Below are 17,952 nucleotides of genomic sequence, written 5' to 3' on the forward strand. Positions count from 1 at the left end.
TAGCCACGTGGGCCTCATGGAGTCTCTGCGGTGGCTCCAGCTGCTGCCAGGGCTTGCCTTGCCAAGTCCCCACCCCTCCGTTGGGCCAGGCTTTCTCCTTCCTTTCCTCTCTCCTTTCCTCAATCCCTCCCCTCCCCCAAAGAAAAAGGACTCTGCTTTCCTGCATGGAAAGGGACTCCATGGCGAGGCTTCTCTTCCCTCACAACAGTTGGTGCTTCATTCTTTTCGCGCAATGGGGAGAGGAGCTTTTGCGCATGCTCTGTAAGGCATTTTTCTTTTTGGGGAGTTTTAAGCTATTTCCTTTTCATTTTTTGTTTGAAAGACATGAATCGGATTAGAATGTGTTTTGCTGCCAGATTTGGTGTCAATTCGTCCAGTGGTTTTTGAGTTCTGTTAATCCCACAAACGAACGTTACATTTTTATTTATATAGAAGATATAGGGATATATATTATTATATCCCTATATGTATTGGTCCTGATATAATAAAAGGACTAATATTCCTATATATTACATAGGATGTATTATTATATCCCTGTATGTATTAGTCGTATTATAATAATAGGACTAATAACCCTATATACAGTATTATATAGGAATGGATACACACACATACATATACATACACCTATATATATTAATCTGATAGATATATATCTCTGTATCTACCTATATGCATTTTATACAGGGATATATATTACTATATCCCTATATGTATTAGTCCTATTCTAATAATAGAACTAGTATTCCTATATATTATTGTTGCATCCTTGACCTAAAGCAACTGATCACCATAGCACCGCATAAGAGTTCAAAGTATAAGTGAACGGTTTATTTTAAAAAGAACACATAAAAGGTATATGGGAAAAGTCAGGTATAAGGAAATAAGGTGTATAATCCAAAAGGGTCAGCAACAGATGATAACCAAACAGGAAATAAATTCTGTCTCATAAAACCAGAGGCAATTATATTCTCAGGGCCTGCTTGACTATCTGAAGTGGTTTCATTTTCCTGGCCTGTATCCTTCTCTTGGCCTGTATCACTATGAATCCCAGGAAAACCCACAATCCCTTCTCACTCCAAGTCATCAGTGAACTCATCAGCCCCTTGAGGCTGAACACAGAACTCCTTGCCTTCAAGTTGATCTGACCCGCAGCAGGGAGTTCCTCAGTTCTCCATTGCCCCGCCTGGGCCAACCGCATGCACGTGGGCACAGCAGCAGCTGCAACTCAGAAGCCTTCTCATTTCTTTGCCTTTTCCCCTTCCTAACATTGTAACTAATCCCCCCAATAAAAAGTATCAATTAATTTTAACCGTTTCCCTCTCCATAGTGTTACTTTGTCTCTTTACTGCCTCAAACTTCTCTTTCAATAAACCTTTCTTCTCCCAAGCTGCAGATGGCTGCCGGCCCTCCTGGGATGCGATTTTCGCATCCCGGGGAGGGCGAAATTGCGTTCCCTTAAACCGCGGATACGGAAACCCCTTGGGGCCCTGTATCCGCAAGTCAACGGATCGCTTCAAAAATGGTGTCAATCTACTCCTGGGAGAATTCTAAGACTAATGGCTATCATGGTTTCACTCCGCTGCCCCTTCCACCCCGGGAATAACCTTTTTTTGCCTCTGAAACCCCAACCTGGAGTCCAGCTATTTTTCCAAAGACGTTGCCTCGATGCCACCATTTTGTGGATGTCCAAGGAGCCTGCTGATCCTGGGAAACTGGCGCAGTCAACCCATGGGATCCCTAAGATGTCGGCGGGCCGCCTTGGTCCTTGGTGTGGAGGGATCTGTATTCTCTCCAAGGATCTCGATCTTCAGCGTTGGTGGATGGCCATAAGGACTCTGTGGATACTGGGACACCTTTTCCCACTTGCCTTTTCTGGATTTTTGTAACTTCGAACAGCTTTCCCAAATTTTCAAGAACTTTTGAGAACTTTATGGAACTTTCCCCCAAGCCCTATGAACCCCCTTTTTCATGGTTAAGGGATGATATGATATCATGCTTATGAACTTATTCTTTTGGACTCTGGTGGGTGGGATGGGTGTATATGAAATTCCCTTATGCTTCATTATTCCTTATGTATCTCCCCTGACCCCTGTGTATATATCTGTATATGAAATATGGGAAGCCACCTTTTCGTGACCTCCAGCTTGACATCAGCCTTGGGTAGCCCATTTCCCAAGGCATATCCCTATTGATTCAAGGTTTTAAACAAAGACTGATTGCATGACAATAACCCGGCCCCCTCAAGTCTCAGAGCAGGACCGCTTGAGGGGAGCTTCCTGGTGAACTAGTCATCTACCTGCTTTCAAGGGAAGTCAGGATGTCCCAGCTTTTCCCCCTTTTGTCATTTCCCCATGGACCGAGAAAAACCATAAGATAACAAGATGATCCAATATCTGCGACCAGGAAATACCAGGGCTTGGCGATTGTGCCAGCCATATCTGCATTTCTCAACCTTTCAAGAGACCTGACCGGCTTGAGGAATCTATTCTTTGATTTAACGCTGGCCATTAGGACACATCGTCATTTTAATTCAATCATCTGGACATTCACTTCATTGTTCTTCACAAGGACCGCCTCCTCCGCTCCCATTGGCTGAGAGCCCGAAGCGGCGCTGGTTTTTTGGTTGGCTGAGGCGCAGCTAAGCCGGTCGCGCCTCCCCTCCAGCTGAGGACAACAGCCAATCAGGGAAATGCCGGCTGAGGGGCGGGGGCGGGAAATTTGAACTTTGACAACTCTGTTTTTCTATAAAAATGTACTAAAATGCATTGCATGTATGTCTCTCCTGACGACATACATGCAATGCATTTTACATCCGTACCAGCTGGACGAAATAAATACAACTCGGTGGCTTTTCTTCAACTTTGGTGAGATTTATTTGGGAAAAATCAGGGAAAACTCTTTGGCTGTCTCTGTCTTCGCTCACCAGAGTACCGGATCCTCATTGGTGGGTCTAAGGGCTCCTCTCTCCTGGGTGGGAGCCTCTAAATTCTAGCTAGATATCACCCTGACTGGTGTGACTGCTACTGAGATGCAATTATATTCGAAAACATGCAAATATGAGTACCGCTTCATATTCGAAAACATGCAATAGGTACCGCTTCAGCAGGAAGGTAATAGCACTCTATATAGCCATGCTGTCCACACAACCTTGGAGGGATCTACAGACAACGCCGGCTCTTCAGCTTAGAAGTGGAAATGATCACCACCGCACCGAGTAGGATTCAACTAGACTTAATGTCAAGGGGAAACCTTTACCTTTACTTATGTATTATTACATCCCTAAATATATTAGTTCAATAATTATAACATTGATAATAATAAATCCCTATCCCTCAAAGGGGAATGGAGCCTCCTCTGATATTTGTAATTCCCTTTGAGAGATAGGGATTTATTATTAATATTATTATTATTGGACTAATATATATAGGGATATAATAATGTATAGCCCAAATAATTTATTATATTACAAGCCGTCCCCTGCCACGTGTTGCTGTGGCCCACTCTGGTGGTCATGGAGTTCTGTGTGGGAGGTTTGGCCCAATTCTATCGTTGGTCGGGTTCAGAATGCTCTGTGATTGTAGGTGAACTACAAATCCCAGCAATTACAACTCCCAAATGTCAATATTCTATTTTCCCCAAACTCCATCTGTGTTTATATTTGGGCATTTGAGTATTCGGGCCAAGTGTGGTCCAGATCCATCACTGTTTGAGTCCACAGTGCTCTCTATATGTAGGTGAACTACAACTCCAAAACCCAAGGTCAATGCCCACCAAAGCCTTCTAGTGTTTTCTGTTGGTCAAGGGAGTCCTGTGTGCCACATTTGGTTCAATTCCATAATTGGTGGAGTTCAAAATGCTCTTTGATTGTAGGTGAACTATAAATCCCAGCAACTCCAACTCCCAAATGTAAACTCAATTTTTTGAGTGAAGGACATATATTGGGTTGTTAGGTGTGTTGTTGTTGTTCATTCGTTCAGTCGTCTCCGACTCTTCGTGACCTCATGGACCAGCCCACGCCAGAGCTCCCTGTCGGCCGTTACCACCCCCAGCTCCCTCAAGGTCAGTCCAGTCACTTCAAGGATGCCATCCATCCATCTTGCCCTTGGTCGGCCCCTCTTCCTTTTGCCTTCCACTTTCCCCAGCATAATTGTCTTCTCTAGGCTTTCCTGTCTCCTCATGATGTGGCCAAAGTACTTCAACTTTGTCTCTAGTATCTTTCCCTCCAGTGAGCTGTCGGGTTTTATTTCCTGGAGGATGGACTGGTTGGATCTTCTCGCAGTCCAAGGCACTCTCAGAACTTTCCTCCAACACCACAGCTCAAAAGCATCGATCTTCCTTCGCTCAGCCTTCCCTAAGGTCCAGCTCTCACATCCGTAGGTGACTACAGGGAATACCATGGCTTTGACTAGGCGGATCTTTGTTGCCAGTCTGATGTCTCTACTCTTTACTATTTTATCGAGACTGGACATTGCTCTCCTCCCAAGAAGTAAGCGTCTTCTGATTTCCTGGCCACAGTCTGCATCTGCAGTAATCTTTGCACCTAGAAATACAAAATCTGTCATGGCCTCCACGGTTTCTCCCTCTATTTTCCAGTTGTCAATCATTCTTGTTGCCATAATCTTGGTTTTTTTGACGTTTAGCTGCAACCCGGCTTTTGCGCTTTCTTCTTTCACCTTGATTAGAAGGCTCCTCAGCTCCTCCTCGCTTTCGGCCATCAGAGTGGTGTCATCTGCATATCTGAGGTTGTTAATGTTTCTTCCAGCAATTTTCACCCCAACTTTGCATTCATCCAGCCCCGCACATCGCATGATGTGTTCTGCATACAAGTTAAAAAGGTTGGGTGAGAGTATGCTGCCTTGCCGTTCGCCTTTCCCAATCTTGAACCAGTCTGTTGTTCCGTGGTCAGTTCTGACTGTTGCGACTTGGTCCTTGTACAGATTCCTCAGGAGAGAGACAAGGTGGCTTGGGATGCCCATCCCACTAAGAACTTGCCACAATTTATTATGATCCACACAGTCAAAGGCTTTAGAATAGTCAATGAAGCAGAAGTAGATGTTTTTCTGAAACTCCCTGCCTTTCTCCATTATCCAGCGGATATTGGCAATCTGGTCTCTCGTTCCTCTACCTTTTCTAAACCCAGCTTGAACATCTGGCAACTCTCGCTCCATGTATTGCTGGAGTCTTCCTTGCAGGATCTTGAGCATTACCTTACTGGCATGAGAAATAAGGGCCACTGTACGGAAGTTTGAGCAGTCTTTCGCATTTCCCTTTTTTGGTATGGGGATATAAGTTGATTTTTTCCAGTCTGATGGCCATTCTTGTGTTTTCCATATTTGCTGGCAGATGGCATGCATCACCTTGACAGCATCATCTTTTAAGATTTTAAACAGTTCAGCTGGGATCCCGTCGTCTCCTGCTGCCTTGTTGTTAGCAATGCTTTTTAAGGCCCATTCAACCTCACTCCTCAGGATGTCTGGTTCTAATTCATTCACCACACCGTCAAAACTATCCTCAATATTATTATCCTTCCTATACAGATCTTCTGTATAGTCTCGCCACCTTCTCTTGATCTCTTCAGCTTCTGTTAGGTCCCTGCCATCTTTGTTTTTTATCATGCCAATTTTTGCCTGAAATTTACCTCCAATGTTTCTAATTTTCTGGAAGAGGTCTCTTGTCCTTCCTATTCTGTTGTCTTCTTCCACTTCCATGCATTGCTTATTTAAAAATAGTTCCTTATCTCTTCTGGCTAACCTCTGGAATTGCGCATTTAACTGGGCATATCTCCCCTTATCCCTGTTTCCTTTTGCTTTCCTCCTTTCTTGGGCTACTTCCAGTGTCTCAGCAGACAACCATTTTGCCTTCTTGGTTTTCTTTTTCTTTGGAACGTACTTTGTTGCCGCCTCCTGAACAATGTCGCGGACTTCTGTCCATAGTTCTTCTGGGACTCTGTTTACTAAATCTAGTCCTTCAAATCTGTTCTTCACTTCCACTGTATATTCGCTAGGAATGTTAGTGAGATCATATCTAACTGGTCTGTGTATTTTCCCTGATCTCTTTAGTTTTATTCTAAATTGGGCAATAAGAAGTTCGTGATCTGAGCTACAGTCAGCCCCAGGTCTTGTTTTCACGGACTGGATGGATGTCCGCCACCTTTGGCTGCAAAGGATGTAGTCAATCTGATTTCGGTGTTGACCGTCTGGTGAGGTCCATGTGTAAAGCCGTCTTTTAGGTTGTTGGAAGAGAGTATTTGTTATACACAGCGAGTTTTCCTGGCAGAATTCTATCAGCCTGCGTCCCGCTTCATTTTGTTCTCCCAGACCATGCTTGCCTGTGATCCCAGTTGTCATTTGACTTCCCACCTTGGCATTCCAGTCTCCTGTAATGAAAATAATGTCTCTTTTTGGTGTATTATCCAGTAGGTCCTGCAGATCCTCATAGAACTGATCTACTTCTGCTTCTTCAGCAGCTGTGGTTGGGGCGTATATTTGGATCACTGTGATGTTGAAAGGCTTTCCTTGCACTCGAATTGAGATCATTCTGTCATTTTTTGGGTTGTATCCAAGCACCGCTTTAGCGAATTTCTTATTAATTATGAAGGCTACTCCATTTCTTCGATGTTCCTCTTGTCCGCAGTAGTAGATCTGGTGGTCATCTGATGTGAAGTGGCCCATTCCAGTCCATTTCAGTTCGCTGACCCCCAGAATGTCTATCTTTAGTCTTGACATCTCGCCAATAACAACATCCAATTTGCCCTGGCTCATAGATCTTACATTCCAGGTTCCTATGGTGTGTTGATCTTTAGAGCATCGGATTCGTCGTTTGCCTCCAGTACCGTCGGCCGCTAGCCTTCCTTTCGGCTTTGAGCTAGCTGCGTCATCACATCTGGGGCTAGTTGAACTTATCCTCTGCTCCTCCCCAGTAGCATTTTGGCCATCTTCCGACCTGGGAGTCCCATCTTCCAATGGCATACCGACATATCTCTGGTTGTACTGGTCCATTTAGTTTTCTTGGCAAGGATACTGGAGTGGTTTGCCATTGCCTTCCCCAGGGTGTATGCCGTCCAAATTTGGTGTCAATTCCCCCAGTGGTTTTTGAGTTCTGTTAATCCCACATTACATTTTTATTTATATAGAAGAGAAGATTATATTGTGTATGCATTTGAACATCATGTGAAAGTTCCAATTTCTAGAGGAAGAAAAAAATACCTTAGGGGGGGGAAAAAAACCCCGCCCCCTGCAGGTTTCCATAGCGGGCTCCTGAATGGCTGCCCGCAAGCAAGATGGCGCTGCCGGAGTTCGGTATTTGCCCGACGTGAGCCTCACCCAATATGGCGGCGGAAGGGCCCGGATTAAAGATGGCGGCCGCGCCCTTAGAAAAAATGGCGGCCACTGAGAAGCGGCGTACGTCTCCGGCTGCGGCGGGAGGCGACCCAAGCCGGCCGGCGGTTGCGGCAAATGGGGTCCCCGGCGGGCACAGCGCGGCCTGTTTCCTCCTAGAAGCCGGCGTCACTGACATGGTTCGCGCGGCCTTCTTGAAGGTGCTCGAAGCAAGGCCGGAGGAGCCGGTGCCTTTCCTCGCGGCCTACTTCGAGAAGCTGGCCCAGAGCAGCGCCGAGGCGGACGAGGCCGACGCCGGAGACCTTCCCCGACAGCTCCAGCTTCGTCTCGACCGCGCCACCTGGGCCTTGGGCCTGGCCCACCACTCCCACAGGTAAGAGCCCACTGTCTTGAGACAGCGGACTGCAGCTCCCGGCATGCCACGCGGCCAAGCGCTGGCCCGTTCTCAGGCTCAGGAGCGCGGGGTCGCTTGGGACATGGAGTTCTTTATTTCAGGCAGAGGCCACTATAAAGCCTAGCTTTTGATTTGAAGTTTCAGTAACAGACTTCTGTTATTAATAATAATTAGAACAGTACCATTATATTATAACTGCATTAGCATTATGATAACATTATATGTTAATACCATACAATATTGTTAATATTATATACTGATATGAATATTAATTATAATATATAATAATACTATTTGGAACAGTACCATTATATTATAGAATCATAGAATCAAAGAGTTGGAAGAGACCTCATGGGCCATCTAGTCCAACCCCCTGCCAAGAAGCAGGAATATTGCGTTCAAATCACCCCTGACAGATGGCCATCCAGCCTCTGCTTAAAAGCTTCCAAAGAAGGACCCTCCACCACACTCCGGGGCAGAGAGTTCCACTGCTGAACGGCTCTCACAGTCAGGAAGTTCTTCCTAATGTTCAGATGGAATCTCCTTTCTTGTAGTTTGAAGCCATTGTTCCGTGTCCTAGTCTCCAAGGAAGCAGAAAACAAACTTGCTCCCTCCTCCCTGTGGCTTCCTCTCACATATTTATACATTGCTATCATATCTCCTCTCAGCCTTCCCTTCTTCAGGCTAAACATGCCCAGCTCCTTAAGCCGGGCTTGTTCTCCAGAGGGCTTGTTCTCCAGACCTTTTATCATTTTAGTCGCTCTTCTCTGGACACATTCCAGCTTGTCAATATCTCTCTTGAATTGTGGTGCCCAGAATTGGACACAATATTCCAGATGTGGTCTAACCAAAGCGGAATAGAGGAGTAGCATGACTTCCCTAGATCCAGACACTATGCTCCTCTTGATGCAGGCCAAAATCCCATTGGCTTTTTTTGCCGCCACATCACATTGTTGGCTCATGTTTAACTTGTTGTCCACGAGGACTCCAAGATCTTTTTCACACGTACTGCTCTCGAGCCAGGCATTGTCCCCCATTCTGTATCTTTGCATTTCATTTTTTCTGCCAAAGTGGAGTATCTTGCATTTGTCACTGTTGAACTTCATTTTGTTAGTTTTGGCCCATTTCTCTAATCTGTCAAGATCATTTTGAATCCTGCTCCTGTCCTCTGGAGTATTGGCTATCCCTCCCAATTTGGTGTCGTCTGCAAACCTGATGATCATGCCTTCTAACCCTTCATCCAAGTAATTAATAAAGATGTTGAACAGGACCGGGCCCAGGATGGAACCCTGCGGCACTCCACTTGTTACTTCTTTCCAAGATTAAGAGGAAGCATTGGTGAGCACCCTCTGGGTTCGTCCATTTAACCAATTACAGATCCACCTCACCGTAGTTTTGCCTAGCCCACATTGGACTAGTTTCCTTGCCAGAAGGTCATGGGGGACCTTGTCGAAGGCCTTACTGAAATCCAGTTACGCTACATCCACGGCATTTCCCGCATCTACCCAGCTTGTAACTCTATCGAAAAAAGAGATCAGATTAGTCTGGCATGACTTGTTTTTGATAAATCCATGTCCACTCCATCTTGCTGAGGTTGAAGACTCTCTTTTTGTGAGAAGACCGAGGCAAAGAAGGCATTAAGTAGTTCTGCCTTTTCCCTATCCCCTGTCAGCATTGCCCCATCTTCTCCTCGAAGAGGCCCTATCGCCTCCTTGTTTTTCCTTTTTCTACTGACATAAGAATAGAAGCCCTTTTTATTGTTTTTAATGTCCCTGGCAAGTCTGAGCTCGTTTTTTGCTTTAGCCTTGTGGACCTTTTCCCTACAGGTGTTGGCTATTTGTTTGAATTCTTCTTTGGTGATTTCTCCCTTTTTCCACTTCTTGTGCATGTCTCTTTTGTGTCTTAGCACAGTTAGAAGTTCTTTGGACATCCATTCTGGCTTCTTTGCACTTGTCCTATTTTTTCTCTTTGTTGGCACGGTTTGCAATTGCGTATTTCACTCTTGCGAAATTCCCATCCATCCGTAACTCCCTTGTCTTTTAGTATCTGTGTCCACGGAATGCTGCTCAGCGTTTCCTTCATTTTTTGGAAATCAGCTCTCCTAAAGTCCAAAATGCGGGTTTGACTTGTCTTAGTTTCGGCCTTCCTTTGTACCTCAAATTGCAGGAGCACATGGTCACTTGCCCCTAAGGATCCTACCACTTCGACCGCATCGATCAGGTCCTCCGCATTTGTTAGGATGAGATCAAGAGTAGCCAATCCCCTTGTTGCCTCTTCTACCTTCTGGACCATGAAATTGTCTGCAAGGCAAGCGAGGAATTTGTTAGACCTTGTACTCTTGGCCGAGTTTGTTTTCCAGCAAATATCGGGATAGTTGAAATCGCCCATGACTACTACATCTCTTCTCTGTGCCTGTTTGGTCAACTGTTGGCAGAAGACTTCATCAAGTTCTTCCTCCTGGCTTGGGGGTCTGTAGTAGATGCCTACAACGACATCTTTTTGAGTCTCAGTTCCCTTGATTCTTATCCAGATGCTTTCAAGCTGGTTTCCCGGATTGCTGTCTTGCATCTCTTCTGCAGTGTAACAGTTTTTGACATGTAAGGCTACTCCGCCTCCTCTCCCCTTTGTTTGGTTTCTGTGAAAGAGGTTATAGCCCTCGATGTCTACATTCCAGCGATAGGAGTCATCCCACCAGGTTTCAGTGATGCCTATGATATCATATTTGTGGTGTTGTGCTAAAAGTTGGAGTTCGTCTTGTTTATTTCCCATGCTCTGTGCATTAGTGTAAAGACATGTGAGCCTCTGAGATCTTCCCTTGAGCTGTTTAATTGGGATTATTGTGCTTTCGGTACTTGGTCCTCGTTGTGTTTGTGCAGCCTTCCGTTTAGCCTTCTGGCGATTCCCAGACATTATGGGTAAAGTAGTGTTTGCAAGGCTGTTGTCCCCCTCCCCCGGTGGACCTAGTTTAAAGTGCGTCTAATGAGGTTTGCGAGTCTGTGAGCAAAAAGGTGTTTTCCTACTTGTGTGAGATGCACCCCATCCCTTGCCAGTAGGCCATCCTCCTGGAAAAGCAGGCCATGGTTGAGGAAGCCAAAGAGTTCCTCCTGACACCATTTTCTAAGCCAGTTATTGACCTGTACTATTTTTCTGGCCCTTGTGGGTCCGTGTCTTACAACATATTGTATTAATATTATGATATTCATATTATATATTAATAATATGTAATGTTATGAATAATATTATATACAGATAATAATACTAATTATACAATATATATTAATATATTGATATAATACTATTATATTAATATTATTATTGAAGAGGAAATCGAGGATTTAGGGGCCATCCTGCCTTTTTTCTCAGAGACCCAAAGCGCCTCATACTGGAAAAGCAATCCAATTAAATAGTATATTCTTATTATTCTTATTATTCTCGTTATTATTTTTTATTATTATTTTGCTTTTTTCTCAGAGACCTGAAGTTCCTCGTTCTGAAAAAGCAATACAATTTATTATTATTATTATTATTATTATTATTATTATTAGTATCCTGCTTTTTTTAGAGATCCAAAGTGCGTTATACTGTTTTCAGCAATATAATTAAGTGTAGTAATGTGTTGTTGAAGGCTTTCATGGCCGGAATCACTAGGTTTCTGTGAGTTTTCCAGGCTTTCTCCTGACATTTCACCCACATCTATGGCAGGGATCCTCAGAAGTTGCGAGGTCTGTTGGAAACTAGGCAAGTGAGGTTTATTTATCTGTGGAATGTCCATGGTGGGAGAAGGAACTCTTGTCTGTTGGAAGCAAGCGTGAATGTTGCAACTGGCCACCTTGATTAGCATTTAATAACAAAGGATTCCCCCAGGCAGGAAGCAGCCAGGCTTGGGAAGTCTGACTTGGCCACGGTAGTCCACGCTCTCGTTACATCCCGTATAGACTACTGCAACACTCTCTACATGGGGTTGCCTCTGAAAACTGTCCGGAAGCTTCAACTGGTCCAACAGACAGCAGCCAGATTGCTGACTGGAGCGGCTCTCAGGGAGCATACAACCCCCCTGTTGCGCCAACTCCACTGGCTGCCAGTTTGCTACCGGGCACAATTCAAAGTGTTGGTTTTAACCTATAAAGCCCTAAACGGTTCTGGCCCAACTTACCTCTCCGAACGTATCTCCCCTTATGAACCATCTAGAACCTTGAGATCGTCCGGAGAGGCTCTGCTCTCAGCCCTGCCCCCATCACAGGTACGCCTGGCGGGGATGAGAGACAGGGCCTTCTCAGCGGTGGCCCCTCAGCTATGGAATGCCCTCCCTAGAGCGATTAGATCTGCTCCCTCCCTCTTAACGTTTCGGAAGCAAGTCAAAACGTGGTTGTTTGAGCAAGCGTTCACAAACACAGAGTAACGGATATGGATAAATGACATAGGAAATTGACAATGGACGATGGAATTGGATAATGCTTGACAATAAGGAGACGCTAGTGATGTTGTTTTTATTGTTGTTATGGTTTATGTAATTGTAATGTTTTAAATTGTTTTATGATACTATGTATACTGTTTTGTTGGAAACTGCCTTGAGTCGCCGAAAGGTTGATAAAGGCGGTATACAAATACAGTAAATAAATAATAAATAACAATTGGATTAATTCAATCAATAAAATAAAACACCTAAAGATTAAAGAAATGCAACGAAAAATATTGACAAAATGGTACAGAACTCCTGTGCAACTGGCGCATATCACAAAAACGTGCCCAAAATTATGTTGGCACAACTGTGGTAAAATAGGAACATATGCCCATATGTGGTGGGAATGTGAAAAAATCCAAAAGTTCCAAGAAATAATCAGGAAAGAAATGGAGGAGCTATTAGGGATCAAGATAGAATGGAATAAGGCCCAATTTTTCACTCAGAAATTCGAAAATAAAGAGGAATATAAGGAAAGTGAGGAAATAATAAAACATATGATAGAGGGAATTAAAGCCTCAGTGGCCCTGGGCTGGAAAGACCACAAGAAATGGGATACAAAAACCTGGTACAAATATTTAGCAGATTACCTTCTTCAAGATTATACTGTATTAGCGAAAGGAAAAGTTACTATATAACGGGTCAAAGCAAAAAGACATGGAAAGCAAAATGGAAGGGTCTCATATATAGAATAAAGGGGAAAGATAAATATACGGCGTTGAACAAAACTATTCTCATGATTGAACAATTGTAATAAACACAGCTAAAGTATTTATTTGTTCCCGGGGGGGGGGGGGGGGGTGTGCTGGTGGCGGGATTGGGGAAAAAACTGGTATTTTGAATGTTATTTTCAAAGATGGTATGTTTCTATGTGTTATACAATAATAATAATAAAAAATTTTTAAAAAAAATAAAAAAATAATAAAAAAATAAATTTGAAGTTACAAGGCCATTAAATGCTAATCAAGGTGGCAAATTGCAACATTTACACTTGCCTCCAACAGACAAGAGTTCTTTCTCCCACCCTGGACATTCCACAGATATATAAACCTCACTTGCCTAGTTTCCAACAGACTTCACAGCATCTGAGGATGCCTGCCATAGATGTGGGCGAAATGTCAGGAGATAATACTTTTGGAACATGGCCAGACAGCTCAGAAAACTCACAGCAACCCAATTAAGTAGTTTGTTGTTGTTGTTATCCTGCTTTTTTCTCCAAAATCCAAAGTGCCGCATACTGAAAAAAACAATACAACCAAATGATTTATTATTATTATTCTGTTTTTTTTCTCCAGAGACTCAAAGTCCCTCATACTGAAAAAAACAATACAATTGAATAGTATATTATTATTATTATCCTGCTTTTTTCTCCGAGACCCTAAGTGCCTCATACTGAAAAGGCAATGCAATTAAATAGCATATTATAATTGTCATTAGCTTTGTGCTGCTTGCCTCCTTCTGGGCTACAAAGACTAATGCCCCTGACTGCTATGCATTTGTGCGGCCTCATTCTGGCAATCTCTCAGGAGGGATTGGATGGTGACTTCTTGGGTTGAACTGGATGGCCTTTGGGGTCTCTTCCAAGTCTAGGAAACCGCATTGAGTCGCCTAATAAGGCTGAGAAACGCGGTATAGAAATGAAGCAAATAAATAAATAAATAATAAATAGGACTCTAAGGTGGCCATCACCCTCGCATCCATTTTAAGTGTGGGAGATTCAGAGATGGTCATTAAGTATTTTAAGTTTTGAGAGATTACACCTCCCAGAATTTCATTGGATGATAGTGTGACAGAGTAAAATAATATCTTTAAAATGGTGTTGTGTGGGAACTTTTGGTCCTCTGGTGTGTTTTGAGACACAGGTGTTTTGGACTCATATCTCCCATAATTCCTCACTATTGGACAAGCTGGCTAGGGCTTCTGGGAGTTGGAGGGACACAGCTAAAGTCTCCCATCCCTGGCAATCATAGAATAATAGAGGTAGAAGAGAACCCCAGGACCATTCAGTATAACCCTTTCCTGTCATGCAGGAAAAGCACAATCCAAGCCCCCCTGACAGATGACCATCCAGGCTCTATTTAAAAGCTTCCGGGGAAGGAGCTTCCACTACATTCCGAGGCAGAGAGTTCCATTACATTGAACAGCTCTTACAGTCAGGAAGTTCTTCCTAATGTTCAGGTGGAATCTCGTTTCCTGTTATTTGAACCCATGGCTCCACTGAGTCCTAGACTCCAGGGCAGCAGAAAACAAATCTCCTCCCTCTTTTTTATGACATCCTTTCAGATATTTATACATGGCTCTCATGTCTCCTCTCAACCTTCTCTTTTGAAGGCTAAACATACATAAAAGTTCTTTAAGATGCTCCTTATAGGGATTCATGGTCTCCACGCCTTTGATCATTTTAGTAACCCTCTTTCTCTGGGCACCTTCCAGCTTAAGAGTCAGTATCTCTTTTAAACTGTGGTGCCCCAAATTGGACACAGTTTTATTTCAGGTAAAGAGGTCTAACCAAACCTGAATAGAGAGGCACCATGATGTCACTTGATCAGGACATTATGCCCCTTTGGATGCAGCCCAAAACCCCATCGGCTTTTTTAGCTGCTGCATCACACTCTTGGATCGTGTTCAATTTGTTGTCCACAAAGATTCCAAGGTCTTTTTCCCATGTAACTCTGCTGTTGAGCCAGGCATTTCCCATCCTGTATCTGTGCATTTCCTTTTTTTCTGTCTAAGCATAGTCTCTTCGGTGACCCCGACAGCCTCTTCTCTCTTCCTGTGCCTTGGCTCCTAACTGTTTTTCCTCTTCTTTAGAACGGCCTTCGACAACAATGTGGGCATGGCTTACGACTGCCTGGGCACAGCCGGCAAGCGCAAGAAGCCTGGTGTGAATGGGAAGGTGTACAGTGAGCTGCTGCGACGCTTGTGCCGCGAGATGGGCCTCCCAGAGGAGGTGGCACAGTCCTTGCTGAGGAAGCTCCTGTGCCGGGAGCACGAGGCTGTGTCCTTCGACCTCTTCCGCTACGGGGCCCTCACCTGTCTTGTTCTCCTCGAGTTCGTGGCCAAAGCGGACACCTTATACGACGCCCTGGGTGGCTCTGGCGGTGCAGACAAACGGGTCTGTGCGGCTGTCCTCGGCGCCTTGGAGGAGGCCTTGCGTCCCAGCACTGCTGCCCTTCCTGTCCGATACTTGGAGGCAGGCTGCACACTGGGCCCGGACCGCTTGGCACTTGCCATGGACATAGCTTTGGCGGAGAGGAAAGGTGGCGGAATGGCCATGAAGAAGGAGGAGTTCCTTCGCAGGGCTGCATCCGTCTTCCTCTCCAAAGTGAAAGCCGTGAATTGAGCACTTGGTTCGGACATTTCATTGGGGGGGGGGGGGGTAAGGATTTGGATGGGCGAATGGGCTTATATAATGTGTGCCTTCGCTCAAGCTCTTCCAGCCGGACTGAGTCGAGTGGCCTGCTTGGGCCAAACTGTGTGTTGAGCAGAAAAATGATGGCAAGATTTAAATTAGGATGATTTATACTGCAAACGTGTATGTGTTGTCTTAAGCATGGTTTCTTTGCCAAAATTGGGGTGCGCATTAGATTTGCATCATTCAGCAATCTTAGTGCTGAGCCAAAGCAAAAGGGAAAGCTGCTTCAAGAAATTCTGGAGCTCCTCTTTGAGGGACCTCATTTCTAATTTAATTGCCATGACTAACGCTATGCCATCCTGGGATTTGTAGTTTGGTGAGGCATCAGCATCCTTTTGCAGAGAAGCTCACAACCTTGTCAAACGACAGCCGCCATGATTCCATAGCATCGAGCCAAGGCAGTTAAAGGGCATTCATTCTACAGCACAGGTGCATCCCAAGATTTCTTTTCTATCACCGGAAGCAACGACAGCCCTTTGAGGCCACATCCTTAAGGACATTTAAGAAGCAAACTAATAGGAATATGCAGGCATTTTGTCCAGTGCTGAGTAGGACCTGGAAGAAAAGCATTATATTGCAAATAGCTCTCATTTAGGATTTCAGACAGTGGAATCTCTTGAAAGTGCAGGTTAACAGATGCTTCCTGCCATTGCATCTTAAATAGACATGTTGATACCAGAAGCAGAAATAACACGGAAATGATAGGAAGTTTCTATACCCAATCATGTTTTCAACACAAACCCTCATTGGATGCATGAAATGTTTGGCAGAGTGCATTTGATATCTTTGTATTGTGTATGTACGTGGGTGTATATGTGCCTTCACTATTTATAAAGATATATCTCCATTAACAAAACTTTGACTAGTAAACTTCCTTGTTTCACTTTCCTCCCTCATATATATATATGTGTGTGTGTGTGTGCGCGGGCTTGCATAATATATATATATGTGTGTGTACATGAACATACATATATACACAAGCACACATGAACATACATGTGTATATAAATACATGAACATATGTATCTACTCATATATATATGAAGATAAATGTATATATATAATCATATGAACATATATATGAACACACACAAGGATATATATGTATGTATGTTCATATATGATCATATATAGATGGAGCGCCCGGTGGCACAATGGATTAAACCCTTGTGCCGGCAGGATTGCTAACCGACAGGTCAGCAGTTCAAATCCGGGGAGTGTGGGTTGAGCTCCCTCTGCCAGCTCCAGCTACTCATGCAGGGACATGAAATAACTCTCCCACAGGATGGTAAAACATAAAAAAAAAACGGGTGTCCCCGGTCAGCGTCCTTGCAGATGGCCAATTCTCTCACGCCAGAAGCGACTTGCAGTTTCTCAAGTTGCTCCTGACACAAAAAATAAATCATATAGATGCACATATGTATGTATGTATATATATATATTGCCTTGTGTATATTCATATATATATATATATGTGTGTGTGTGTTCATATGTAGAGGTGTGTGTGTTTATATATATATATATATACTATGTGTGTGTGTATATAGATACACCAGTATATTTAAAATGTATGGTCTATTTTGCGAAGCACCTGCCTCCAGAGAGCATACATGTGTGCTCGTATGTATATGTGTGTATATATACATACACAATCTATATAATAATGTTTGTTTGTGGGATTAACAGAACTCAAAAAGCACTGGAAGAAATTAACACTAAATTTGGACAGCATATACCTAACAACCCAATGTATGTCTTTCACTCAAACAATTGATTTTGTCATTTGGGAGTTGTAGTTGCTGGGATTTATAGTTCACCTACAATCAAAGAGCATTCTGAACTCCACCAATGATGGAATTGAACCAAATGTGGCATACAGGACTCCCATGACCAACAGAAAACACTAGAAGGGTTTGGTGGACACTGACCTTGAATTTGGGAGTTGTAGTTCACCCACATCCAGAGAGCACTGTGGACTCAAACAATGATAGATTTGGACCAAACTTGGCACGAATATTCCATATGCCCAAATATGAATATTTGGAGTTTGGGGGAAATAGACCTTGACATTTGAGAGTTCTAGTTGCTGGGATTTATAGTTCACCTACAATAAAAGAACATTCCGAACCCCACCAACGATAGAATTGGGCCAAACCTCCCATACAGAACCCCCACAACCAACAGAAAATACTGTATTTTCTGGTGGTCTTTGGCAACACTTCTGACACCTCCTCACAACCCCCTCCCCCCGGGGTGCTAACTCCCAGGTTGTGAAATGCTGCCTTAATGCCATCCAGTCCACCTCCCCTCACCAGGACAAGAAAACATAATCAAAGCCCTCCTG

General features: G+C 43.9%; 1 protein-coding gene across 1 annotated transcript; it reads left to right on the top strand.

Annotated features, from left to right (window-relative positions):
* Window positions 1–7,315: 7,315 nt before the first annotated feature.
* Window positions 7,316–16,464, top strand: TPGS1 (tubulin polyglutamylase complex subunit 1). The gene is made up of 2 exons (XM_060785076.2): window positions 7,316–7,713; window positions 15,005–16,464. The coding sequence occupies exons 1-2, from the start codon at window positions 7,331–7,333 to the stop codon at window positions 15,534–15,536; spliced, it is 915 nt and encodes a 304-aa protein (XP_060641059.2). The 5' UTR covers window positions 7,316–7,330; the 3' UTR covers window positions 15,537–16,464.
* Window positions 16,465–17,952: the final 1,488 nt, after the last annotated feature.

Source organism: Anolis sagrei, chromosome X, assembly GCF_037176765.1.
Source record: "Anolis sagrei isolate rAnoSag1 chromosome X, rAnoSag1.mat, whole genome shotgun sequence".
NCBI lineage: Eukaryota > Metazoa > Chordata > Lepidosauria > Squamata > Dactyloidae > Anolis > Anolis sagrei.

What these genes read in the sequence shown, in the direction of transcription:
- TPGS1 (XM_060785076.2), top strand. Translation starts at nt 7,331, where the DNA reads ATGGCGGCGGAAGGGCCCGGATTAAAGATGGCGGCCGCGCCCTTAGAA. An exon ending in CTGGCCCACCACTCCCACAG is followed by an intron (nt 7,714 to 15,004) that starts GTAAGAGCCCAC and finishes CCTCTTCTTTAG; the next exon opens with AACGGCCTTCGACAACAATG.